At 38.7% G+C, this 27,718-nt stretch overlaps 1 protein-coding gene across 3 annotated transcripts; it reads right to left on the bottom strand.

The window, feature by feature from the left end:
* Positions 1 to 1,054: 1,054 nt before the first annotated feature.
* Positions 1,055 to 23,323, bottom strand: grhl2b (grainyhead-like transcription factor 2b). Of its 3 annotated transcripts, none has more exons than XM_044171231.1 (16): positions 23,274 to 23,323; positions 17,796 to 17,985; positions 16,765 to 16,832; positions 14,890 to 15,274; positions 13,855 to 13,913; positions 13,508 to 13,664; positions 12,260 to 12,371; positions 7,884 to 7,978; positions 5,262 to 5,420; positions 4,257 to 4,314; positions 3,873 to 4,012; positions 3,326 to 3,363; positions 3,053 to 3,144; positions 2,252 to 2,337; positions 2,093 to 2,157; positions 1,055 to 2,003 (listed from the first exon to the last, which is right to left on the bottom strand). In XM_044171231.1, the coding sequence occupies exons 1-16, from the start codon at positions 23,306 to 23,308 to the stop codon at positions 1,889 to 1,891; spliced, it is 1,854 nt and encodes a 617-aa protein (XP_044027166.1). In that variant the 5' UTR covers positions 23,309 to 23,323; the 3' UTR covers positions 1,055 to 1,888. The 3 variants fall into 3 exon arrangements, with proteins under 3 accessions (XP_044027166.1, XP_044027167.1, XP_044027169.1); XM_044171232.1 differs by lacking the exon at positions 23,274 to 23,323 and adding an exon at positions 19,906 to 20,240; XM_044171234.1 differs by lacking the exon at positions 23,274 to 23,323 and adding an exon at positions 19,621 to 19,849.
* Between the last annotated feature and the right edge of the window lie 4,395 nt (positions 23,324 to 27,718).

The raw sequence follows: 27,718 nt of genomic DNA, 5'->3' as shown, positions 1-27,718 counted from the left end.
TCTAGACTGAAATACCTTCACTATTGGATGGATTGCCATTAAATGTCATGGTTCCCAGAGGATAAGTCCTGATGACTTTTGTGATTCCATAACTTTTCCTCTAGCACCACCATTCGGTTCATATTTATGGTTTTGAGTGAAATGTTATAGGATGGATTACCATGAAATTTGGAACACACCTTCATGTTTCACATAGGATTTATTGTAATAAATTTGGTGATACCCTGGTTTCTCCTCTAGCACCATCATCAGGTAAAAAAAAATGTATTTGTCCAATATTTCATGACCAAATACCTGCTAAACTAATGACATTCCCATCATCCTCAGCTGTACTATATTTAGTGATAATTGGCAAATGTTAGCATGCTAACACGCTAAACTAAGATGGTGAACATGCTAACATAATACTTGCTAGACATCAGCATGTTAGCATTATCATTGTGAGGATGTTAGCATGCTGATGTGAGCATGTTTGGCCGCACTGCGCCACAATCAGGTCAAAATGTTAATTTGTCCAATACTTTGATTTATAAGCAAATACCAGCAAAAGTAATGGCATTCCCACATTTCTCAGCTCCAACTGTGTTTAGTGCTAATTAGCAAATGTTAACATGCAAGCATGAGATGTTGAACATAGTAAACTATATTGCCCAACATTAATGTTAAATACATATTTGGTCAAAATTGAGTTCAGACCAGGATCTGGATAAAACTGCATAAAACTAAACCACAGCTCTGCCACAGAAAGACAACTAGACAGCTAAAACAGAGAGCTAACGCTATATCAAGTGAGAGCTAGCTGGGGAGATAACCATACTAGCCCTAGCTAAAGCATTCTTTCCCCCTGTTTTTCCTGAGCTCTCTTTCTTATTAAGAAATATCAAATTTGATAAATAGACATCTTGGTAATTCAGTTTGATAACCGCCTGCTTATCATCATTAGGCCTATGTTAGCATAATCATTGTGAGCATGTATGTTAGCATTTAGCGCAAATAAACCTGTGCCTTAGGTGGCTGAAGACTCTTAGTCTTGTTCTACCAAAAATGACATATCTATGTTCATATCTTTATTAATTTTTCAACACAAGCATGAGACCTACACAACAACCAAGTGCCATTTGTCATCCCTCAGAAGTTGTTTACAGTGGGGTTTTTTAAGTCATCATCACATGTAAGGTCCTACAAATAAACACTATTTGTTGACAGATAGACAGTATAGATAATTGCCATTTAAAAACTCCTTGAGTACCTTTAAAGAGGGTGTCTATGAAAAAAGTCACTGAAATGTAAAGTACTTGAAATTCTTGGATAAATTGCTAAAGATATACAAAACATTGTCGTTAAAAGCATTAATAAATAATAACACAACTAACAAAACCAAAGGCTGGCATGCAAAGAAGCTGCTAAGTTAACTAATTCAAGCTGTGGCTACATACAGTACATTTCAGGCATTTCATGAGGCTACTCCTGATGTGTTATTTGCCAAAAAACACAAGACTGTACAGGATGAGAATAAAAGTACAAATTCTTTTATACAATATATTCAGCAAAAGTGGAGGACACGGATCTGTACTCAATCATTTCACCTCACAACGTAGAGGATGAGTACAATACAAGTAAATATAACCAGTTCATTAGAATTTCTATAATGTGCTCTTTTTTATTTGTGTCGTTGTCCTCCTCCTGCTCAGAAAATAGGACTTGCTTCATAGTCTAACAGTGTCAGAGAGGGATCAGGTGTGTCGTCGTTGACCACCAATGGACTGTCTCCAATACAGTCAGTCAGCTTATCAGCCAATCAATAGCAGCCTCGTAGATTTCAGCCAACCAGCAGTCACAGCATCTCTTTCGTCTCTACCTGCTGTCCTTCAGGTCGGCTGAGGAGCTGTCAGATCTCTGTCAGCGTGATCTTGTAGGTGTCTGCGTAGCTCTCCATGTTGAGGATGAAGGTGTCTTCGTTGGAGTAATGCTCGATGATGTTATCGTCCATGTTCACCAGGATCCTGAAACAAAAGACACTCAAAGTTTCATTTAATCTGCGTAACATGAGGCTCCAAACAGGCATAAAACTGCAATCTGTTTCCTCACTCACCCTTTTTTACTTTTCTTGTACACTTTGGCTATCCTCTCTGTGGGCACGCCGTACTTCTCTGATATCTACGAATGAGAAATGAAAGGAGTTTGTACACAGGTGCTCTGCTGTAAACAAATGCCTTTGACATCACTCTGTACTCAGAAAGGCACCACTCACAGCATCCATCAGGCCTCTGAGTGTGGGAGACTTCAGCATCAGAGCGTCAAACACCTCATCCGTCTCCTTTCTGACGTACAACAGCACTGCAGAGAGAGGAGGAAGAATAAACCTTCAACTGTTAGCTACAGTATTGGTTTATATCATTTATTTGGAGCATATATAGTGCTACACTTAAAGAGAGATGTGAATATTAGACTCTAGGTTCACACAGACTGTCAGGCTTTTTTTTGGGTGTTTGTCACATTCACTACTACTGTTATTCTGCAACACTGGTTACTTAAAAATGTATTTTCATTATCAAGTGATTTTTTTGATCACCTTTTCTGTTAATCAATTAGTTATTAAACCTATATACGGCCATAACTAATGACAAATGCCATCATAAATGACCAGATTACAAAGTGATGTCTTAAAATTTGTACTGTATAATCACCAAAAATAAATTAAAAACAGCTTACAGTACAGCTCAACCAAATAGTCAATCCATAAATTTACAGATCTATTATGAAAATGTAATACTTTTTTATTCCAGGCATCTCAAATGTGAGGATTTGCTACATTCCCTTTGGTTTAGATCATTGTAAATTTAGTTTTTTTAAAATTTTGAGTTTGAGTTTGGCTGTGGGCAATTGTAATGGCTTTAGGCTTTAGTCTGGTTTGTGTTCCCTTACTTCTAATCAGATTTAAGCAGATGTTTCTCAGGTCCATGTCCTGCACTGATGAGTTCTTCAAGTCAGTTAAAAAAAGATAGAGAAGAAAGAACGACACACAGAGAGGAGGAAGCAGACTATCTTGTACCTTTCTTGTGCGTCTCCTCCTTGATCTGTTTGTGAGGTGACGGACACAGATCTTCATCTGATGGCCTGAACATCCTCTTCACCAGCACACTCCTGAATACACACAAATGTGTGTCATGTGCCGTACACATGTGCAATGTGCATTTGTGGCGACATGCATTTCCCTCTGTATGTGTTTGGCTGGTATTTGTACCTGCTTTCATTTGCATGCTCTACATATTATGAGACCTGATGTAAATGAAAAGGCTCATTTCCTGTTGATGAACACACTCACCCTTCTCTCTCGATCTCCTCTGTGTTGAAGGTAAAAACCTGGAAATGAAGTATTTAGTATTAATGTACGTTTTAAGCTGTATGCACTAATAACAGTACTCAGATCTTTTACTTAAGTAAAAGTACCAACACAACAATGTAAAAATACTAATACTAATAGTAAGTAAATCACACACTGCTTATGTGTAAGAGGTCACAAGCCAAATATGTTGGGATCCTAATGTGCAAAGTAATTTGTAACTATATCTGTCAAATGAATGTAGTGGAGTAAAAAGTACAATATTTCCCTCCGAAATGTAGTTAAGTAGAAAGTAGCAGAAAATGGAAGTGAAGTACAAGTAGCTTCAAATTGTACTTGAGTAAACATACTTTTCCACCACTGCAGAAAGGTGGTTAAAATGAGAAAAACATGTTAAATGTTTTAATGTGGGGCTGAAATGCAGCCATCACGTCATTATGAAACTAAGCTGTGGCTCCATTTTCACCTGATAGGAAACAAGTTCTTTCCCTTTTGTTTACAGAGAGGAATGTGTGTGTAGGTGACCTACCTGTCCGGCCCTCTGCAGGTTGCCAAAGTGAACATCGGGGATAAAGAGTACGGGCTGAGCCTCCAGGTCGGTCATGGTCTTGAAATAGGTGGTGTCGGACTTCTTGGGAACGGCTATCACGCCTACACCTCCATCTTTCCCTGAACACCAGTGGAAGAAGAAGATTTAGAAAAGAACACATAGATTTCTCCAGCAAAAAGAAACATGCAAATTAATACCTTGTAGTCACAATTATTTACACGCAGGAGAGGGAGATGTATTCAGTGTGATTTCATGTAAGCAAGAGAGCATTTTATACCTCTCCAGTCCTCATATCGAACCCTGGATCTATAATCTGATTTTGATGCATTTACAAACAAAAAGATTTTTTCATGCAACTCAAACCTTTTGACTTCTTGCGGAACAGTTTTCTCTCCTCGTCCCTTATTTTCCTCTCCGCTCCCTGAGAAAAACAGCAGACAAAAACATATTGAACACATCAGTTTGTGGAAACGCTACAAGCCTCCTTTAAACGTCTCCCCTGACAAAATGAGTAATCACTACATAATTTCTATTGGACAGAAAAATCAAACGGGAGCCGCCTTTTTCACTATATGGTGTGTATATTATGTAAAGATGCATCTGGAGGCTCACTGTGCAGGTGAGGCCACTAGAGGGAGGACTGATGTCATGACTTAACTCCCTCACGCCACCTGAATACTACGCAGTCCAACACACAGTCTGTACCACATTTACAATACATACTGCAGCATTTTCACTTTATGATAAAAAGCCCAATAGCTCAACACATCTACTCTCCAGAAAACATTTCAAACCACAAAAAATGATATACTCATAATGACAACAGGGAGCTCCCTGGTTGGTTAATTGCTGACAGAAAATTGTTTGACAATCCTTTGGATTATCGATTTATTTTTCAAGCAAAAATGCAAATAATTTTCTGGTTCCCGCTTCTCACCTGTGAGAAATTGCTGCTTTTCTTTGTCATATACGTTAGTAAACTGAATATCTTTGAGTTTTGGACCGATGGTCGAATAAAACAAGCAATTTCAATACACCGCCTTGGGCTGTGGGGTAATTATAACAAGCATTTTTCACTATTATTCTGGCATTTTATATAAATAAAACGATCGATTAATCGAGAAAATAATTGGCAGATTAATCGATAATGAAAATTATCATTAGAAACTAAGCAATATTCCTCCTTGTCACATTTGAATCGACTTAAAATATTGTTTCATAATGACAACAGGGAGCAAAAACCCTCATCACAATAAACTCCAAAAATGTTTACTAGCATACAAATGGTACCCTTTAATGGACATTAACTTATTGACAAAATGATGAAACCGGGTCCTTATAACTGATGTAGAGGAAGGGATTTCTCACCTTGTCACAGAAGACCTTGATCTGTGAGTAGGCTCTGTGCAGCGGCTTGTTGCTGCGGTTGTTGTAGCTGTACGTGTCAATCTGGATCATCAGAGGAAGACCCTTGACCCCCTTCTGAGAGGAGAAGTCTGTACTCAGACAGTTGACTGTGATGAAGATCTGCCGGGGGCAAGAGAGGTTTACATACTTCACTTTAAACTGTAATTATGAATTTGGTGTTACATTAATTAAAATTAATTATTTTTCTTCAGCTATTTTCTTTAGAGGATGTTTTTTTCATTATTTTGTACACAATTTAACCCCTGAAAAAACATCCACAACAACTCAAAATATTGACAAGTGCAAATAGAAGCAGGTCCTTGAACACAGGACCTGAACATAAAATGAAAAACTTGCATGTATTTGGATATTTTTCTATGTATTTGTTGTTGAAGAACAATTTTCATTTTTAAAACACAAGTGGCTACTCCCGCTCAGAGACACATGCTGCATCTTTTAAAGTCTGTTTTTCAAATGCTTACTTTTGCCAAAGACATGGATCAATTTGAAATTGTCTGCATGTATTATCCAGAGTGGGAGATTGTCTCTGCAGAGATACATGATTGCTGAGAGTTTCTAATGTTTTTATTTTTTCTGAGAAACACAAACAAAATTCCTTTCACCTCTGTTGCATGTGGTTGGAGGCAGAAGTCCCGGTAGATAGAAATCAAAACTACATGTAACTGCATGGTTCCACACTACTAGGGACTAGTGAGTTTCTTTTTTCTTTTCTTTTGGTTATTTGGGCAAAATGACTCTTTAATGAACAAGCAAGCTCTGCTAACAGCGTTGTATTTCTGCATTTATGTCTGTATTAGCTACAGTTTTCTATGTATTTAGACCTTGAGCTACAATTGTGAATTTCTGATATATACTGTATTTGCATTATAAATCACAGATGTGGTCTATCTGATGCCATTATGAGCTCTGGGATTCCCTTTTTACAAATATGTGCCCTGATGAAGAAGTCTGGTGACTGAAAGCTGAGTGTACTGAGTACTGAGTGTAAGTCTTTTTTCGCCCTATTTGACTTTTATGGCCTTCTTGAACTTTAACATTGTGTCATGGGTGGCGTCATGATCTCAAAAAGTGTCTCCTCAGCAAAGACACATATCACTTCCAGTAGTTACGACTCATTTAACTCAGTTGACCCAAGCCCTTTAACTCATGTCAAGAACATGTGGGAAGATGATCTGGGCACAAAAATCACAGATGATGAATGAGAACATATGTTTAGCTTAGTGCACTCTTCTTCCATCTGCGCATGACACGCTCTACTCCAATACTGAATTCTATTTAGAGTCTATTATACCAACGTTGTGACCATGTAATCACAACTTCTTGGGTTTGAGTCTGACCAACCTTTGTTGCTCTCCTCATTTTCTGACACCTCTCCACTGTCTGCTATGAAATAAAGTCAAAAATAACTGTAATATGAGCTTCTTCCTCAAAATATACATGAAGTACAGAACTTGTACTGTAGATTCTGAGCTCTGGCATAGTTGAGGTGTTTCTTCTTTGTTTATAGTCATCCCTGAAAACCTGTTACTCTTATTTACTTTACAGATCTAGATAACTTCTCAAAGAAGTTGTCTTACTTTCCCTGAGACACTAAATAGGCACTCACAAGTTTTTATTAGGTCAAAAAACATAAAATTCCCCCCAAATAAACTTGATCTGTCTCTTTCAGGTACCTTATTTATTTTGAGACTTTGCCAACTTCTAATCTTCCTTTATAGAAATTGATGAAGACATTTTGAATAATTCCTTCACTTCCTTTTTAGACCTACAACAGGAGAAGCGTGTACGATAAACTACCTGAGCATTACACCTGTTCCTGCACTGCAGCAGATATATTTAGGCTCAATAGTCACACAGATTAAGAGAGAAAGAGAGGGATAGATGTGGAGAGAGAAAGAATCAATATTGGCCAAGAGAAGTGTGCTTGGATTTCCTCCAGCAACATCTTTGTCCCCAGGCTGCTATTACAATGACAGGGCCACATAACACACACAAACAGAGACTGACTCACATACACATAGTCAGTCGCATTCACACAGAAATGAGGGCAAACAAACAACAGAGGGTGGTGACGGGGATTGGTGTGTGTTGGCCCTTGGGGGCCTCTGGAGTTCAAACAGTGACGCAGCTCTGTTTAAGGAGTGGCCACAAAGGAGTGGGCTTCACAAAGACAGAGAGGACAAACAGGGAAAAAGTACACAACACTGCCCATCAGTTCTATGGCGGAGTGTCGAAAACATACCAATCGACGTGAAAGGGGCTGCTTTAGGCATTTTATAACAAAATGTTGGTGATTTAATTCACCATTTTTATGTGAGCTCTTGAGTGTTGGTGATGTTGAAAGGTTAGGTGCTTGCGTCACAGTCAAAACCGGTTAATTTGTCAAGCGAGTGCCTTTGTTTGCCAACACTTGAATCAGCACAAAAAACCTGTCCCACAGCTTACTTTACATTTACAACACGCCTCCAGTGAGTGTAAATTTAGTAGACGGGTTTCTGGGAAAATTACACTGACATTTATATCCTGCCACAAAAAAAGGACTGTAATATTTGTGTTTTGTACCTTGGCCTCTTCATTCACGTCCCAGGTGAAGGAGATGGCGTTGTAGGCGATTTCTTCGATGTTACCGATTGTATTGAAGCTCTCCTTGTAATCAGCTGTTAGGACAAACAGAGGGATGGTTTGTTTCTGCAATCCCAACAACCTTTCAAATATAACTTCTGCTACAAAACCACACACAAAAGGTGTCCCGGGATGAGTATTTTGAGTCTACGTATAACCAAGTTTTACTTAAATTTTCTGATATCTGCTGTTTAAAAAACCTAACCAAACATCATATCTCCCCCTCTCAAAAAAACCTCCATACACAGTCAAAATTGGTCAATAAATGGCATAAGCAGGTAGCTATTGTTTGTTAAGCTAAACAATCAAATGGCACACTTCATTTCATAAGATAAAACCTTATCTGCTTGGGCAAACAAACTCTCACAGGCTTCAAAGGCAGCGGGAGGAAACACAGGAGGCGATCTGGTTCTGAGAACCATATTAAAAACCAGTCAGGTGAGCGCATTGGCTGGCTATTGTTGACCTGTGTGACAACAAACTGGAGGGACTTTAAATGTAAGGCATTGAGTACACTGGTATGCTGTGCAAAAAGGCTCATGTGTACCTTGAAATTTTATTTAAATAAAAATAAATCCAGTGGCGAGCAACAAGTGACTGTGATCTGAGAGAGTTACAATCACCCCAAGAATATATTGTAACTACAGGCGTGAACTGTAGTGCTGGTGATGAAGTGGAAAGCAGGACTGTTTTTCTCATTTCCTGAAGAAGTAAGATTTTGGAGATAAGTAGTTCTCAGGATGTCAAAAGCCATGTTTAAGTAACAGCAGTGTTTGCTCATGGGAGCGGAACGTTACAGAGCTGATTTAGTTCAGTGGTCTCAAAATCACAACCTTAGTTTTTAAGTTGGTTTAAATAATAGGGCTGATAGTATTCTACATTCTTATCATTAACAAAATCTCATTAAAAAAAATAACACAACAATGAACTGATCCAACTAACAAGTATTGCCTGTGTAGCCTAAGCCTTATTCCTCTGTGCCATAGAACTCTATTATTGTCCAAAAACTATTAAAAACACATCAGTGAGCCACACAGTTGCACTTCATTACAATGTTCCTTCATTACAATGAACATGGGCACTGTAGTTCAATTTGAGTCAGTCCCACATGCTTCTGTAATACAAGAGCTCTAAATGTGTATCAGTCCGCGTCTGAATATAGTCCCCAACAAATACACTTTATACTCCTGTTTTGAGTAACGTTTGATAAAAACTACAGTGCCCAGCTGTTTTAGGAAATTACTTAGCCTTAAAAAAAGAAACTATATATGTGTGACCTGTTTCACATAAAGATTTATGTCTTCAGTAGGAACAAACAGGCTTGGACAAAGAGTGGGCAAAGAGAAGGACTAGTGCATCGTTGGTTTTAGTCTTTTCATGGGATTTGTTGACAATAAGAAAAACATAGACTGATGTCAGCCTTAGGGTCCAGTTATGCTCAAACAGAACTAGTTCGTACGACGTGTTGTCCGACCACATTGTAAATTAAAAGTGTTTATAGTTGGGTGGAGTGAAAAGCAAGCCATCATAGAGAGGGGGGATCCGCAATATCATTTAAATACGGGGATAATGGGTCAAATTTTCAGACAGTTTTTCCTGGAAGGCATCCATAGCGTTGCACTCGGTTGTTCACATGAAAAGTTACAGAAAAAGTTAAGAATGAAAAAAGAGAGCTAGACAGAGAGTTACAGAAATAGTTGGACACAGCCGACGTTGGAAAGCAGTTCTGAAGAGGCATACTGGCAGCTTTAGTTTGCTCGAATAAAAAAGTCTGTCTGTATAAGAGATGCTGATAGGATGAGACACAGACAGGCTTTGGGCTGGATGTCTTTGGAGAAGCAACTCATCCTACAACAGTTCTGCTGGTCACATCTCAGAGCATCCCCCTCTCCTTCAGTGACCTCTGACCTCCTCCATCATCCTAACCTGCCGTTACAGCGACACTTCCTGGTTCTTTAGCAGGTGCATAAAGCAGCAAGGCAGGCAGCAACATGCCTATCTGCCAGTATCCCCCGTTGAACAACCCCATTGAAATGATCCCTTCTGTGACGTGGCCCAGGGGCATGATGACCCCCCTCCCAACAAACCCTCCACCGCTATTCAAATCAGCTATCCGGACAGCTTCAGGTTACAGGCTGAATCCAGCAGGGTGGAGCGGTCTGTCGTTTGACCCACAGAGCTGTTTGGTGGCACAGTCATGCACTCACATATATATGTATAAAATAATTAATCTATTAGTCAACTGACAGAAAAGTAATTGGCAACAATTTTGATAGTCATTATGTATTTTTAAGTCATTTTTAAAGAAGAAATTATCTGATTCCACCTCCTCAAATGTGAATATTTGCTGGTTTCCTTAGTCTTTAATGGTATTAAACTAAATACTTCTGCGTTTTGGACTCTTTGTCGGACAAAACAAGTAATTTGAATATGTCAACTTGTGCTTTGGGCAATTGTGATGGACATTTGTCACTGACATTTTATTGACCAAACTGATTATTTGATAAACTGAGAAAACAATTAACAGATTAATCAACAATGAAAATAGCCATAAGTTACAGCCCTAAAATAAATGATGAATAGATAAACAGGTAGACAACTATCAGGATGAAATAAGTGATTTGTTCATTCCTAGTTACTGGACTCCTTTAGTATTTTAAGCTTGTTAAGCGGTTTGTTAAGCATCCTTGCTTGCAATCCGTCTTAGGGAACTATGTTTGTACATGCTGAAAGAGTGTGTGCATATCTACTGTATGAGCAGATAACTATCTGTGTGTACATGTGCATGTGTCAGTGTGATGGAAAAATATTTCAGCCCTGTGGATCAAGCTGTAGATGCACACTATCTATCTTTGACTCATACGTACAAACAAACACAGACTCATTACACTAGCAAATGCCAAACAGGATGCCAAAGGGAATCATGCTGAAAAAAGATAAAAAAGATAACACACTTCCTCTTAACAGGATCTAATTAACACGTTATATCTAGTTTGTTTAATCCGTACTAAACAAAAGTGTAAAAGTGTTAGTTTGTGATTATATGAGGGATTATGTGTCTGACTACTTCTTGTAAATGTGTTAATTAGTGAGTGTTAGAGGTGCTGGTAGGCCTTTGGACAGAGCCAGGCTAGCTGTTTCCCCCTGTTTCCATTCTTTATGCTAAGCTAAGCTAACAATCTCCTTGCTGTAGCTTCATATTTAACAGAGAAACATGAGACTGGTGTCAATCTTCTCATCTAACTCTCAAGCAAGAAAGCAAATAAGCATTTTTCTCAAAATATCAAACTATTCCTGTCCTGCAAAGCGATGTATATTTGCGACCCTTGTCAAAGGGTGCATGCCAGAAAAAGTTTTACAGGCATGAAGCGACAAAACTATACAGTATTTCAAAATAAAAAAAGGAAAGATTTGCAAAACTAAACTTACTTTTGAGCAGCTGAATTTTGTATTTTTCTTATTTCCTACCACAGTAACCATCTCACGAGTGCTTGAATTTATCTCACGACGCCCAAGTTGGGAACATCTGTTGTAGCAGATATAAAGATGTGGGCTGATTTGTCTTGGTTCATGTAAATATAGGAATTAAGATGAAGATCTAAATTGGGCAAGAATTACTTTCAACACACCAAAGCCAGCCAAGGTAACAGTGCTGCTAGCATTCCTCTCCCTGTCCCAACAAGCTGTGTATGTGTGTGTGTGTGTGTCTCCCATCCACCCCAAGTCTCCCACATACCTCTGAATCTCTGCCTGGTTAGCAGGCCCAAGCTTGTCTAACGCAAACTGCCTACAAGGTTCTCACACACACTCATTCAACAAAGTGTAGGAAAGCTCAAATTCAAATCCAACAACCGAAAAACACCGGCATACAAAAGGTCAAAGTTTTAAGATATGAGGCTTCAGATCGACAGCATACATCTGTGTGAAATGTTGCCAGAGGGAGAAAGTTTGTCATGTTGTTTTGGATGATCAAGTTTTTTCTCACATCATTGTTTTGCCCAACCTCCCAAGCAATGTCGAGGAGATTAAAGTATTTATGTTGTGTGTCCCAGCAACACCTAGACATTATGAGATTCAGGTGTGTGTGTCTGATGGTGGGCAGCTGAACAGCCTCAGGCAGGCAGTTGGGTGGGGGCTTTGTTTGCTCTCAGTTTGGTCATGCCTTGTTTATTAGCTAAGTGCATTCCAGCATTTGCAATAACATAAATCTGTCATTGTCTTTTGGTTCATGTGTTTTGATTCATTCATTTGGCCATTGAGCAATTTGCTGTTGTTCATATACAAACATGGAGAAAATCTTGCTAGTAAAGTCTTACCAATGTCTAAGACTCTCTGTTTGGCTGTGTGCTGCCGAGAGTGCCAGTACTTCCAGTATTTAAGCTGCTCGTCCCGGTTTTTATCTTCACTGAACACCACCATGACCACGCTCTGAGAAGACAAGACAGGAAAGGAGGGAAATATGAATCTCGACCAAATCATGTTCAAGTTTTAGATCAAGATGATTCAACTGAACCAGCGCCTGTGTTTGAGAATGAGCTTTTAGGATTGTAACTTTACACTTACTTCATGCTTTACAGGATAGCATAAAATCCCATCAGATTCTTGTCTCCTGTGACTTCCGTAAAGAATAATTAATAATGACAAGTGTGACAAGGCAAGAAACATGAACAGTCGTGTAAGTTTTAAAGCCAAATTTATTTGGAAGAGAAAATGAGGTCAAATGGTAAAACTGTGATCCAAACTATCAGTTGAAAACATAAATCACAGTTTACAGACTGACTGTGAACTGCTGTTCTTGCTGTAGTTATCCACACACAGTTTTCCTGTGTAATGAAGGATTATTAGCACCATTTCGGGCGCACTAACTTTTAGTTTAACCTCCAAATAAAGTGATTTACTGTTGATCATCTGACCTCTTGTCATTCTTGCCCTGTAGGACTTCTAGTAGCGATGGGGCTGTTCCCAGATCTCAGCAGTTAGTGAGTAAATGTCATCATAATAAGCATTAGAAATAATGGCCAAAACTACAAAAATAAGATCCAAGTTGTAATAAACCAGAATTATCTTCTAATCTGTTGTCCTGTCAGCTACTTCATTTGGAGTAGTGTACAGTGGGTTTGTCAGAGCTTTTTCACTGAAAACATCTGCATCTGGAAACTACACCAACGAGAGCAGTGAGATTGAATCAAAACAGTACAGTTGCGGGACGTAAATCCGAAAAAATGAGCTGAATAATGAGATTCTCTGTGGGTTTTCCGCTATGAGCGACACCTTTCATGTTACACATAGGCTTTTAATCCATTGTTATTATGAAAAAATAGATTAGAGCAACTTTGAAAAACACTCAGTCTTAAGGTTTGGTCACAGGTAGACTTAAATTAAAACATTCAAAAAGAAATATATCTTGGTATTTTCCGTGGGTAATATACTAACTACGGCTAAATCAAAATAAGACTAACTGGGGTCATGAAATAGCATGAAAAAATAAATCTGATCAAACTAAGGCCAAGTCAAGTCAAAAATAAAATGAAGATAAAGTCATGATACTAGATTGATCAGCTCACCCGGACTTTGCTGATGGGGTGACGGAGGCGTTTATTGGCACTGAGCTCGTTGAGCGTCACGGCGTAGAACTGGCCTTTGTTCAGGTATGTCATCGGTCCCTCGCCCTGCTTGTGACGTAGTGAGCGAGTGGCATCTAGCGTGTACTGGAAGCTGTCACTATACACACACACACACACACACACACACACACAGAGAATGATATGTGATTAGACATAACAAGGTGGGATGGGGGGTACAACAACACATTTGATTTCAAAGTGACACATATTTGAACAATCTGAAACATATTCGGAAAATTGTGCCGTAATAACGAGCAGACTAAGTGATTGTATTCTGAGTGACTTACACTCCCTCCTGAAGAAATAATAAGTCATTTGTAGCCAGAGCGGAAGGTGTGTGGTACTTCTGTTGAAAACGCAGAAAACACAAAGAAAGAGGAAATTATTTGGGCACAATGACAAGTTAATTTAGCCAGACAGGAACTGGTTAAACAATGCTGCAAATGACAAAAAACCCACCAACAGTTCAGCAACAGTATTGTCATAAATAAACATCAGAGTGACGACATGGACATCTCTGGCAAACAGGGAAGAACTTCAACAATTACTTGTAGATTTCTGTTCAGGTAATGCACCTTTGGACTCTCAGTTAATCATATTTAAACATCTGTCTTCACCTACCATTACACAACAACTCCACCCTTGCGAGTACTGTTAATCACTACAGTACTGTCATCAGCATGTGAAATTCAGTATTCTAATGCTGTAATTTCCCTTTTTGATGTTACCATAATCTGTCTTACATCTGTCTACATTTCCCATAGTGCCTTTCAACAACCCCTTAGAGTGTGCCTGATCATTCATTCAGCTGTGGGTTGTACTGTACGGCTTGTGTGTTTGATTGTGAAGAACTGACTAAACTAAATATATCTACTTGTGCTCTTACGTTTTCTACATTTTGACTACATTTAGACCCAGAAATGCAAGGAACAATACCAATTTTCAACACTAATAGTGTGTTTTAGGGCAGTGGTACCCAACTTTTTAGGCTTGTGTCCCCTTAAAATAAAGCATTGTCTACTTATGATCCCTTGTGATAGGTTTAATATGTCTACGAGTCATGATCAGTTAAGTGAGTCTCTAAATTGCTTCATCTGAATAATTTTTTAAAGCCCTGAAAGGGTAAAACTGTCCAGTCTTCGACAAGAAAAGTGGAATTATTAGAGATAAGTCCGAAAAAGAAACATGATTTTGTGTAGATGAAATATGTTTTTCATTCCCTCTTATCAATTTAATTATCTCATTGCCTCCCCCAGGCTCGGAACCACCGTTTAAGGGTGTATTTTTCCTTTCCTGTAATAACACAGTATCTGTTCTCTCACCCCGTCTCGCTCCTCTTCATACGGGCTGTCAGGTGGACTCTGCTGGTCTTCTTTCCCATACGAGCTGTGACTGACGGTGGTCACCTCATATGGACTCTGTTCATAGATCACCCTGCCCGACTCTTCTCCTTCCACCCTGTAGTGAAGCCCCGTTCCTGCCATGAAGAGGGGTGTGTACATCTCGGCCTTCACCACGGCCACAGCTGGCGAGCCTCCATCCCCTGACGCCGCCCCCACCCCTGTCAAGCTGCTGAACTGCTCCCGTTTGGTCTCCTGGTGCTCCGTGTTCAGTGACAGGTTGACGGGAACAGATTTGAGGACCTGTACACGGTTGTCCACTGTCTCCACCTCGCTTTGGCTGCTAGGGTTGCTCGGCAACGTAGACCTGAACAAAAACATGAATGAAACAGGAGTTGGGGTGTATTTCTGATAGTTTGGTGAACTCCATCTGGAGGTAAATCATCAAAGCTATCAAAGCTTTCTCTCCTTCCTCAACATAAAAATGATTAACTAACTAACACTGACGTATGAGTTGTTAAATAAAAGCATATGTAAAACAGGTTACACTTTTTGGACATACTGATCTTAAGGAAATTAATTAATAATTTTTTTTTTAAAAAGACCATGATTCTTTAATGCTGATGTTGAATTTGATCACTCAAATTATGACAGACAACCATACCTCAAAGGATTTGTTTAATTTGTATGATCGACCCCACATTTTATATACAGATAGAAACAGAGTCAGGAAGGCTGTAAAAAGCCAACTAAAACTTAATACACTTAATACAACTGTTAAGCAAACAACACAATGGAATCAGATCCCAGTTTGGGTTCGGGAGGCAGACACCATCTCCACATTTAAGTGTAGGCTTAAGACTTTCCTCTTTGATAAAGCTTATAGTTAGGGTTGGCTTGGGTGAGTCCTGAACCATCCCTTAGTTATGCTGCTATAGACCTAGACCGCTAGGAGACTTCCCATGATGCACCTCTTTCCTCTCTCCTTCTCTCCCTCTCCATCTGTATGCATTTTTATCCCATTACTGCATGTTACTAACTCGACATCTTCTCTCTCCCCTAGTTTTGTGCTTTCTCGTTTCTCTCTTCTCTCCTTCTGTCGCTTTCAGATTCAAATTCTAGGTGGTATTTGCATTAGTTTAGTTACATGAAAAGTTCACAGGGAATTTACACTAAGATTCACACTAAAATGCATATCAGTGGTGGTGTTGGCTACTATGGTTGAGGAAATGCTGGCAACAACATGGTAAACAGGTAAAAGAAATGTAACAATGCATCCTTACTCTTCCATTCAGAAAAACATTTCTCCAATTTCAACCTGAATGCGTGGCAATTTTTCCCTGATCACGAATAAGTTACCTTTTTTTGTAGATAAAAGGTTTTTGTTCAAAAAGCAGAGACACATTATATTGTGAAATCTTTTGTATTTTCTCTTTTTTTCTGCAGGGATCATGAGGCGTTTACTGGCCTCAGTCCAGCCTGTGTTGCTTTCATTCAGTATCAGTGCTTCAAGCAAAACAAGACTCACTCATCTGTGATATTTGCACACATGAATAGACGTTCTTGTCGCATATAACTATTACACAGGTAGGTACACAGTTATTTCTTATGTTATGGAAAATTGCGTTTTAGTTCTTAGAAAAACTGAAAGCATTTCATATTAAACAGTTTGATATGTAATCTTATTAACCACAGGTGCAACATGTCAAATACTACAGTTACTGAGCTCCAGGATTTAATTCCACACATTGCTGGGAAAGGTCTGCTAGCAAGTACATGTTTTGCATTTTTTCTACATCTTTCTGTCTGTACATGTGCAACCATAAACGAGACATTGAGAGACCCAAATTCACTGACCTCTTCTCCTGTTCCTCTGTCATTTCAGCCACTTTGGGAACTGGCAGAAGCCTCTTTTCTTTAGGCACCTGAAAGGAAAAAAGGAGGATGTGTCATGTTGGTCGGCATCATTCAAAACTTTTTATTCCTGAAGACTTTATAGGAAGTCAGAATGTGTTGTGACTTGTATCTCCATCATATATCATGTTTGATGAAACAAATAGCTGTTGCCTTCAGTCCTCTGCATGATGTATTTTTAGCATTGTTGCTGCTAGAAATGTGGTGAAATAACAATCTTAACTAATAACTTGCAATGACCAATATAATGCTGTGAGCTTATTAACTTTTAGACAGTCAGTTTCATTGGTAAATGTCTAGAATTCTAAATTTATATGCTATTAAATGATAAATGAATAAGGTATTAAAACATTAATTGCATTTCTTTTTCTCTGAAGGCCTCTAAAGAAACAGAAAACTTTGCTGAATAAATATAATTGTAAAGACTTATTTGATTTTTTTGTTGAAGATGCAGTTTATGTCTGAAGTAATTCAGCTCTGGCACTGCGCAATGAACTATCAACATTCAAATATTTTAAGCATCCAAGTTGAACTTTTTTCAGCCCTTACTTAAAAGTCAAGTAAATCTCAGAACATGCTTCACTTAATCTTCTTTGAATTAAAAATGAAGCTGTAAAAATATTGCTTCGTTATGCTTTGTAAGTCACTGAAAACCATACACTCTTCATTCATAGCAAGGGCATCTAATGATTATTTTCAGTATCGATTCATCTGCAGATTTAATTTCTCGATTCATCTATGAATCATTTTGTCTGTAAGTCAGAAAATAGTGAAAAATGTCTGTTATAATTTCCCTGAGCCCATGGAGACACCTTGAGATGTCTTGTTTTGTCTGACCACCAGTCCGACACCCAAAGAAAAGCATCAAATCCTCACATTTGAGAAGCTAGAACCAGCAAATGCATCGTCTTCTTCAGTGACATCTCCATTTAAGTTATATATTTATAAGTTGAGATTGGACTATTTTCCCAGACCTTGTAGTAGTCGTAGAGCAGGCCCAGGGCGTTGGCGCTGTCCTCGTCCCCGTTGATGCTCATCATGGCCTTGGTGGCGGCTGTGAGCGGATTCTCTAAGTACGACCTCCATGCCTCGTCCTCGCTGGTGTAGGCCCGCCGCACTGCAGGGAAGGAGGTCTCGTTGGGGACCACCACCACCAGACGCTTACTGACAGACACACATAAACATTTGAATTCAAAAGATTAGATAAATGAATCTGCTGGTTTTAGCTTCACAAATGCTCAAATTTGCTTGCCTCCCTCTGCTTTCTGCTATTTAAAATTAGTTTATTTTTGCTTGCTGACTAAATCAGTAAGAATTCTCAAGTCAAAACTTCTGAAAACATCTGGTTATTTGTCATTATTCTGGACATTTTTTATATCAAATAAGTGATCAAAAATAAATCAAAGATTAACTGATAATTGATAAAAATTGACACTATAGTCCTTTTCTTGCCTATCTTGTGTGTGTGCGCGTGGGTTTGTCCCTCTACTCTTTAGGCCCACATAAGTCGAGATCACAGATGTCACAACATCTCTTTGAACTCAGCCAATCACAAGAGAGGCTCTGAATGTGTCAACTTGCACTTAGAAAATGTTGTGTAGTTTGTAGTTGCAACAAAGTGCGTGAGTCAAACTGACATTGTTTAATCGACAGGAAATATTAATCAGGAATATTCTCAGCTGTGAAATCTACTGTATGCTTTGGAAAATCAAATAATAGATTTTCAACATGAGAGAACTAATCTGAATTACTATTGTGGTTTCTCTAATTGGCATTAACGTCTGTCTGCCAGGTCTACCTGCCAAATAAAACAAATCCATTTGTCCCGCCTCTAATCTGTAATGTCATACTGATGCAAACCTTTATAGAAAAAGATGTAATGGTAGAGAAGAGGCAGTAACAAACTGTTTAACTATCTCTACCTTATAGATGTTTTTTTAATGGTTATCATATCATACATTTCCATCTACGCTTATCCCGGTCACTATAGCTGCAAATCAAACTGTTTTTCTTTTATTGATCTTCCATTCATTACAAATTCTAGTCAGCTTCTCCATGGCAACCACACCTGCAGGTAGAGAGCTGACATGCAGGTATAAAAGACATCAACATTATAGGAGATTTTTATGATTTGAACAGCAGAGTGACTGGAAAATCAGCTACAAGCAACCACGTTTAGACACTTAGAGATATGTAGCTGTTTTAAATACACAATACGCACAATAATAATAACAATAACAATAATAGATCACAATCATCATGTTAGGAACAAGTGCCCTATTTCAATAATAATCCAGGTAGCTGGTATCAGTCATGTAGATTATTATTAAAACTGTAAGAGTAGACTATTAAAATATTAAAAGCAAAATTATGGATGGGATATGGTCAAACTGATAATATAACAGATCCTCTGTAACATTTTGAGATTTCTGTCAGCCACTCTGCTATTTGTGATATTTAAGCAGGTATTAAAAATTAAGCAGAGTAGAAATATTTTTCAAAAGCACAATCCCTCTTTATAAAAAAAAGTTAGTAAAAATGCTTTTCTGATTGTCCTAGAAGTAGCTTTGACTACAGTACTGGGGTTATAATTTCTTCTTCAATATAAATAAAGGAGTTTCTGGTGTTACAAAACAACACAGGAGGCCGACAGGCTACACAAACTGTCCTCATTCACAGGCAGGTCCATCGCGCACTGAAGGGCCTAAACTATGAAACATGTAATGCAATGCAAAAGTAGAGTTAAAAACTCTATTTTCATTCAAAGACATGAAAGTGTATATAAAATCCACTCCTTGCATTTTGAAGGCTTTTCCATCAGTCAAAAATGGCGAATTCAGCTCTAACGAAATCCACGGCGCCAAACTTGTCAACTTTTCCTCCAGGAAAATACTTTAATATTTGTCCTAAATTTCCAAAAGTAACATAACCAGAAATTACATTCCTTTTTATCCTCTCATACAGCCTAATTCCGTATTTAGAATAGAGGGTTGTTTGTTTGTTTTTTAAAAATTAGCGAGTAAAAAGAGTAAACACTTCAAGTTGAAAGCATCAAAGATCCTCTCCGCTGCCTCGATCACTTACTTGTCTGTCTCCTGTGACATATTTTGCTTCCTCTACGATTCTTCCTTGTGAAACTGGACTTTCAAGTCGGAGCAGGTAGTAATAGAGTAATAGAGTGAGTGAGTTGCCAGAAGTTGGGCTACAGGTAAGTCGACTTTTCTCTCCCCGCTTCTTTTCTGCCTGCCCCTCTCTCTCTCTGACTGTCTCTCCTCCACCTGGCAGGTGAAGCCGCTTTTGTCCCCAGCAGGCAATCACTCCGCTTGTCTTGTGTTCAGTTATGACACATATCAACATATCCTGCTGCCATGCATTATAATGTTTGCCTTTGGTTGCTTTAATGGCAGCGGGTCAACTTTGGCTGAAATTCTTTGACTGTAAAAGAATTGTGAGGGTGAGGGCGAGTCTGCCGCTGATTGGCTGACGCAGCGCAGAGCTGGGCTCTGATTGGCTAAAGGGTGAGGCAGGTAGAGGCCCACCTCACCTGCAAGCAAACGAAAAGACGGCATTGAAGGCACCATAATGGCACAGAAAACAGGGAAACAAAGGCAACTGCTAAGGTTTTACGTGTAGAAAACTTCTCTGCCTTTAGATTTAGATTTTATTCTGGAAAATAAGACATTTCTAAAATCAACGAGGGATAAAGGTTGGCGGCTAAATGGCTGAATTGTAGGACTTAAAGCATGACTGCACAGCCTCATAGATGGCCTCAGACTGACACACACATCCACAGGTTATCTTCCTCCCACAGCCACTGATTTAACCTTTTCCCCCTCTGAATTTTCATAATGACTTGTCTGTGTGTGTTTCAGGTAATATCAGAGCAGACAGAAGGCAGGGAGGAGCCCTGTCATTAGCTGACACAATGCCATTGTCCCGTTAATGAAACCATTGTATGAAGAGATCCCGGTGTTTGGGATTACCCTGCCAGAGCAAACAATGTGTGTGTGTCTTGTAAGATGCTGGAGCACTGCTGAGGTGGCATGCAACAATTTGGGACTACTGACCCTAAATACCTTTCCCCCCTCCTTTTTGTTGTTTTAATTATTGTTGTAGACAGATAGCTGGATAAATACAAGACTTTATTAATCCCATTGGGATATTGTACTGTTGCAGCAGTTAAGTCACACATAAATCACAAAGCAAACAACATAAGGACACTTTAAATTGATAAGCAATAACATCAAAAAGAAAACATTTTAAAAAGCACTAAAATCTGAATTACTGAACATAAACTAGCAACTTAATATAAAGTGCATGGTAAATCCTGTACATGATTATAAGTCTAGTAGGTAATGCATAATGTCTCATACTGGTATGGATAGTATGGATGTGATCAATGTTTGTTCAGGAGCTCGCTACACTTGTTCTTCAAGTGTAGTGAATTGTGCAACAATTCAGTTCAATTTAGCACTGTCATGAGGACCAGAAACAGCATTTGAAATACTAGATAAAAACTAAATACAGAGGCATTTTCAATAATGGAAAGTAACTATGTACATTTACTCAAGTACTGTACTTAACTACATATTTTAGGTACTTGTATTTTACTTGAGTATTTCAATTTTGTACTACTTCATACTTCATGCTACTCCACTGCATCTCAGAAGCAAATATTGTACTTTTATTCTACTACATTAGTTTGACCGCTGTAGTCACTTTCCAGATTAAGATCGTACATAAAATACATACGATAAACTTATGAAATACAGTGTACTGTTAAAGATTAAACCAGTTTTCAACCTTTTAAATAAGTGTTCATAAGTGTTCAACACCCAAAGAGATAAAACTCTAATATATCACAAAACAGCAAAGATTAGAGAGAAGTCCAAAAGATGAATACAAATTTGTGCAGCAGAACTTGTTTTTTTCTTCTTTCCTATCCGATTAATCATCTCATGACCCCTGAGATGAATCCTGTGACCCTTTGGAGGGGCCCTACACCTAGGTTGGGGACCAATGGACCAAACTTATCAGTAGTGTTTTTAGCTGATAATACGTCCTACTTAAGTAGGAGTATGAATGCAATACTATAACTTGTAATGAAGTATTTTTACATGTTGGTATTGGTACTTTTACTTCCACTAGTGTTCTACTGCACTACATTTCAGAGGGAAACAATGTACTTTTTTATTCCACTACATTTGCCTGACATCTGTAATAGATCTCATTACTTCTTCCACCGCTGCTGTATTTTACAGAGTTATGTACAAACAAGGCAGAAAAGACAAACTTCCTTGCAGTTGGATTTTCAGAAACAGTTGAGATGTAATTTCCAAACTGGTTTGATGTCTTATGAAGGTGTTTGCATGACAAAATGCAGGCCTTTTGCTTATGAATGCCTTCAGGCGCTCTTGTATGGAAATCTAAAAATTACATTTCACATTCAGTTTAACCGTCAGTGGTGTTGTGTGTGTGTGTGTGTGTGTGTGTGTGTGTGTGTGTGTGAGGAGTGAGCATGTGTTTGCGTGCCGAGTGGATGATCACTACTATCCTCCCTTGTCTAATTTGTTTTACAGAGCACCTGGGCCTTTGCTGAGCTCTCTCTCTGTGTATTTAAATGAAACTGCTAGATAAATACAGGTGGAGTCCTTTTCTTCTAACAACACACAGACAGATGAACATAATGACAAAAGCGTAAGAGGGTAAGTAAGATAGAAAAAAAGATAAGTAAGGGTAAGTAAGATAGAAAAAAAGATAGCTGTATAGATGTATTCCAATATATTTCTATTCAACTTTATTACCACTTTTTCCCATGAACATGGATGGATTACTGAACAGGCCTAACAGGCACAGGCCCCTTGGACCCTCTTTTACAACTCAAAAAAACTAAAAGTAGATGCAAAACAACTCTAAAGAGTCGTAAAACCACCACAAAGAGACACAGAACAACTGCAAAGAGATGCAAAATTACCATAAAGACACTCAAAACAACTACAGAAAGATGCAAAACTACCATTTACAGACACAAAACAACTACAATGAGATGTAAAACAACTACAAAGAGATGCAAAAGAACTACGAGTTGCAAAACAACTACAATGAGATGCAAAACAACCACAAAGAGACGCAAAACTACCCCAAAGAGATGCAAAACATCTACAATGAGATGCAAAACAACTACATTGACATGCAAAACTTCCGCAAAGAGATGTAAAACAACTACAAAGAGATGCAAAGAAACTACAATGAGATGCAAAACTACCACATAGAGACACAAAACAGCTGCGAACAAGGGGTAGGGGCCTTTACATGTCTGTGCCCAGGAGCCGTTGTCTCAAAATCTGTCCATGCCCATGAATAGAAGAGTGAAAAGAAAACAGAGTGAAAAGTATGTTTGGATTGACTTCATCAGAATAATGGTTATGTATAAGCTTTTCTCTTATCTGTACCTTGCATGACTTCTCTCAGCTGGAATGTCTGCCATGTGGTGGTATGACAGATGAATTGGTGTGAAGGCTACCGTACAAGCTGCCACAAGCAGGCATGGGCAAGACTGGAAAGTCAGGGGCCAAGAGCCACAGAATACCTTCCTCTGTATGTGTGTGTGTGTCCAACTCTGTGAGAGAGGTGAAAGATGTATCCTACATACCAGGAGTTTTTTCGCAGGGAGAAGCAGCTTGTCTGGACTTGGCCAGGATTAGGTGTCTTAGTCTACCTGTTTGAGTACTGAAACTCACAGCTGAGACAGAGACAGTGAGGTGTGGGGGGACGTGTTGTCCTCCAGATGGACAGAAGTGAGGAAGACAGGAGGTTAGGATGGAGGAAGAGGAGGAAGGTGAGAGATGAAGTAGAATTGTGGTAACTGTGCAGATTAACAGGCTCATAAATACTCCATTTAAATGGGTAAATAACAGGTAAATATCCATTTCATTAAACAGATGACAAAATAAAGACATGAAATGTCTTAGTAAGGAGTTGGGCCACCAGAACAGCGTCAGTGCTCCTTGCCATTGACTCTATAAAACTCTCAACTCTACTGGAGGGTTGAACACCATTCTTGCAAAATATATTTCTTCATTTTGGCAATTTTTCATTCGCCTGTGTGTGTTTAAATTAATTGACACAATCAAGTACATTTCAGAGCAGTTGTTCCCAACCTGAGAGGTCACTGAATGGTTAATGGGATAAGTAAAAAAAATAAATATTTCTTTTACACAAAATTCTGTTTATTGTTTTCTTTTTTCCCACTTTTTCTTGTGAAATACTACTTTCACTTCTCCACGGCTCTAAAAATCTCAGAATATCAGAGAAGAAAAAACATCCCTTTTTGGTTGATCTGCTCATAACTCAAGAGGGGCCACAATTAACGTGGTTTAATTTTAAAGATATAAATAAAATCTACATGTAAAATGATTAAAAACACATTGCTATTGTCTAATAAATCAGAAATTCCATAACATTTGTGTTGAAGCTGACATTCAAGCCAATGCTGTTGAGTCAGTGAGTGCTGTCACCACCTTCACAATCAGCCTCTGTCTGACCGGCCTATGTTTGCCCGACAACAGACCTCACCTCTCCTTCAGTTGCACTCTGCGTGTATAAGTGTGTGTGTGTGTCGAGGTAAGAAATTAACTTTTTTCCCCCAGAAGGCATGGTTTGCCCTCTTGATGTGATTCCTCTGGCATCTCAGGGTCAGTTTTAATAAAACTATGAATGCATTTGCATTCCATAACAGCAAAAAAAGCACTCAATTTGTACAAATAAGTTTGGTTTTAACTTTTTCTCGCTCAGAGATGCATTGATGTGTGATGTTGGTGGTTTAAATTTAAAATGTATTTAAATTTTCTTTCCCTAAATACACTGTAAAAACACCTGTGTGTGTGTGTGTGTGTGTGTGTGTGTGTGTGCTATATACGTCAATCAAGTCACGTGGTACAAGGCCTCAAAAGGCGGCAGTGAACGTTACCAGCATGTGGATGTGTTGTGACTGTGTCATGGCTTGTGTACAGCTCGACTGGTCTGGCAACATTGTGGCATGTCACGGTGGTGCAGCAGCAGCGGACTGTGGCAAAACCTGTTGGTGTGGAAACAAAATAAGGGAAAGCATGGGGGGGGGGAAGTGGCCAATGGGGAACATGAATTCCAACTTCCTCTTCCCTCAACAGCCTCCAGAGACACAAGGAGGTCACGCTCACCCCTGACAGCCACTGTTTCTCCCTCTCTGTGTGAAGTTTTGTTGCCTGATAAGTTTCAGGTGGTCTCTACCCTGAAATGCATCTTAAAGAATCTTTCTTGACCCTGGTTTAACCTCATGAAAACTAGCTGACCCTGGATATGTGGTCATGCAGTTAGAACATAAACCAGAAACTGCAGTTTGACAGCTAAAAGATAATTTACAACAAAAGGATCCCTCAAAAACAACTTTGCTGAGCCGAACGTGAACCTGAAAGCCTTTGTGGTGGGAGGAGAGGACCCAAATGAGAAAAAAATCTCAGGCTGTCTGCGGCAAACCCCTGCTTATTCATAAGCACAATGGACAGCCAGGTAATATTCTCCTCCACTATAGAATAGCTGACACCTGGAAGATTTCCTTTCACACAGGCCCTAAGGCTGGACAACCTCACCCCAAACCCAAGCTAGCAAGTCCCTGCACAACAACCTCCAGAGTGGGGGAACTTGAGCAATGTGCAGCTTTTGTCATTTTCCCCCCCTTCTTTCTTTTACTTTTTGCCCCCCTTCTGAAAGCATAATCACACCCTTCTCTCTTGAGAGATATTTCCCTCTTTCACAAAAGACTGAAAGGATTGTCTCTCTTTTCTTATGATGAGGAGAAAAAAAGCAGGAAGGTGCAGGGGGACACAATGGCTGGCTGGAGACTTTTCTCACAATGATAAAATTTCTCTTGAGAAAGTCATGACACCTTAACTGTTGGGAAGATCTCCATCAGGAATGAGTGCTGTAATGAATAAAAATAGACACACCAACACACACACTGACTTCTGCACTTCTGTTTACTTATTCTTTCTAATAAAGACACATAAATGAATGCAACTCCAAACTAGATGAATAAAAACTATGATTTCATTATTTTCTTTTTAGACTGATTGATATTTTGGTGCAGCATGTGAGTCTGTGTTTCCATCATGTGATAACTGGAGTTGCACTTCATTTCCATATTAGCTGAATTTAGTCAAATACTGAGCGGAGGTGAACAGCTCCACCCAACAGCAAAACCACAGTCACAGATAGAAAAGATAAATATCTAACGTCCTATGTTATTATCATGTTATGGTGTGTACAGGTCACACTGCAGCAGTGTTTGTATAGCTGTGATTAAAAATAAATGTTACAGTACAGACAGTTAAGTTTTTAATTTGAGATTGTTAATATAATAATATTTGAATGTTGCCATCATTACTGTTTCTTGAAGTATATCAGTATTGTGTTCATGTTGTCGTGGGTACGTTGGAGCTCTCACTGACTCTCTGTGAAGCCCAATAGTGAACATGATGTGGATGCTGATGGCGTAGCAACACTCATAGCATGATTTTACCCTGATGTTTGACTGATATCTTCCATAAAACACATAAACACACTGAAAGATACACCAGCCCTCCATACCTGCCCTCTAGTGTTCCTTTGAGGAAACAGCTCTTTCATCGCTAACATCTCACAGTTGCTGATGGTGCTAAGTGTTGTGTGACTGGAAATATTTAGCTGAAAACCGAAGATGATATAGAATACTGTAAATAGCATAATAATAAATAAATAATAAAAATAAATAATCTGACAGACAGCGCAAACAAAAAGTTAATGGCCAAAATGCCCATTTTTTGGTGTCATTTGGAAAAACACATTTGCAATGTAAGAAAAGAACAGTTACAAATTGCTTCCCAAGGAAGCGAAATTGACACTGAACAAATAATATAGATCTGTAAAATGGAAAGACAAACAGATAGAGCAGTAATAAAATTAAATCCTTAAAAATGCATGTAGTGAATTTTGATAACTTCTCACCACATACACTACAAGGGTGAGTAGTAAATTCTGCTCTTCATCTATTTTTCTTCAGCCTGTGTGTAGATAATTGAAAGCATCTCCAGATATTCTGCATGGCAGTGTCTACGGCTATAACAAGTGTAAGTGTTACAGCTGTAAAAGTGAGAAGTGTATTATTATTATTATTATTTAAAGAAACACAACCATGATCAAATAGAAAATCCAAATAGCCCCACTGCATTTCTTTAAAGCTAAAATACATGTGCGAATACTTACGACACAAAGAATTTGATGGGGAAAGTCTTATCCAGCTTATCATGCAGTAATGAGGATTATGAAAAAAGCAGTGGATAAACAATAACTTCCTACTTGGTTCCATCCTGAAACATTTAATCAAAAACAGCTTATATTTTAAGAAAATTTTATTTACTTTCTTCTCCTAATTGCATATCATTGATATCATTCTTCTTAATGAGTTTCTTTGATGTCCCAGTGTATGCGGATGCGTACTAACCACACTCTGCCACTTAGGGGCAACATTGCTAACGTCATGTATCTGCAGCATGGAGCCAACAGTCAGCCAGCCTATCTGTGCATTCATGGACCCCTCTATAGTCGTAAAAATGGGTTTATCCCCACATATATACTTCATGGTTACTTCCATGACTCAGTTACCTTACCCCCTACAGTTGGACAACCCAGTGTGTCTGACAATGAAAACTTAGACTACCTCTCCCGCGAATGATTACAGCGATAATATTGATATGTTATTTGTGTTATCCGGTCTTTCACTATAATCACAATATTGGTATACTGCTCCTAATACATGTAACTTTTATTCACCTTTTAAGCTGGTTAACTCGGACAAAATATGACAGCCTAGGTATACGTTTTT

The sequence above is a fragment of the Siniperca chuatsi genome, linkage group LG17, assembly GCF_020085105.1.
Source record: "Siniperca chuatsi isolate FFG_IHB_CAS linkage group LG17, ASM2008510v1, whole genome shotgun sequence".
Lineage (NCBI taxonomy): Eukaryota > Metazoa > Chordata > Actinopteri > Centrarchiformes > Sinipercidae > Siniperca > Siniperca chuatsi.
This window is presented reverse-complemented; position numbering and strand designations above follow the sequence as displayed.

Bases quoted from the DNA above. Each gene is read 5' to 3' on its own strand.
- grhl2b (XM_044171231.1), bottom strand. From the start codon at position 23,308: ATGGCAGACATTCCAGCTGAGAGAAGTCATGCAAG. The intron at 17,986-23,273 runs GTACAGATAAGA...TGTGTCTGTCAG, and splicing joins GCTGAGAGAAGTCATGCAAG to TAAGCGTCTGGTGGTGGTGG. The intron at 4,013-4,256 runs GTTTGAGTTGCA...ACTGGTGTTCAG, and splicing joins GTTCCGCAAGAAGTCAAAAG to GGAAAGATGGAGGTGTAGGC.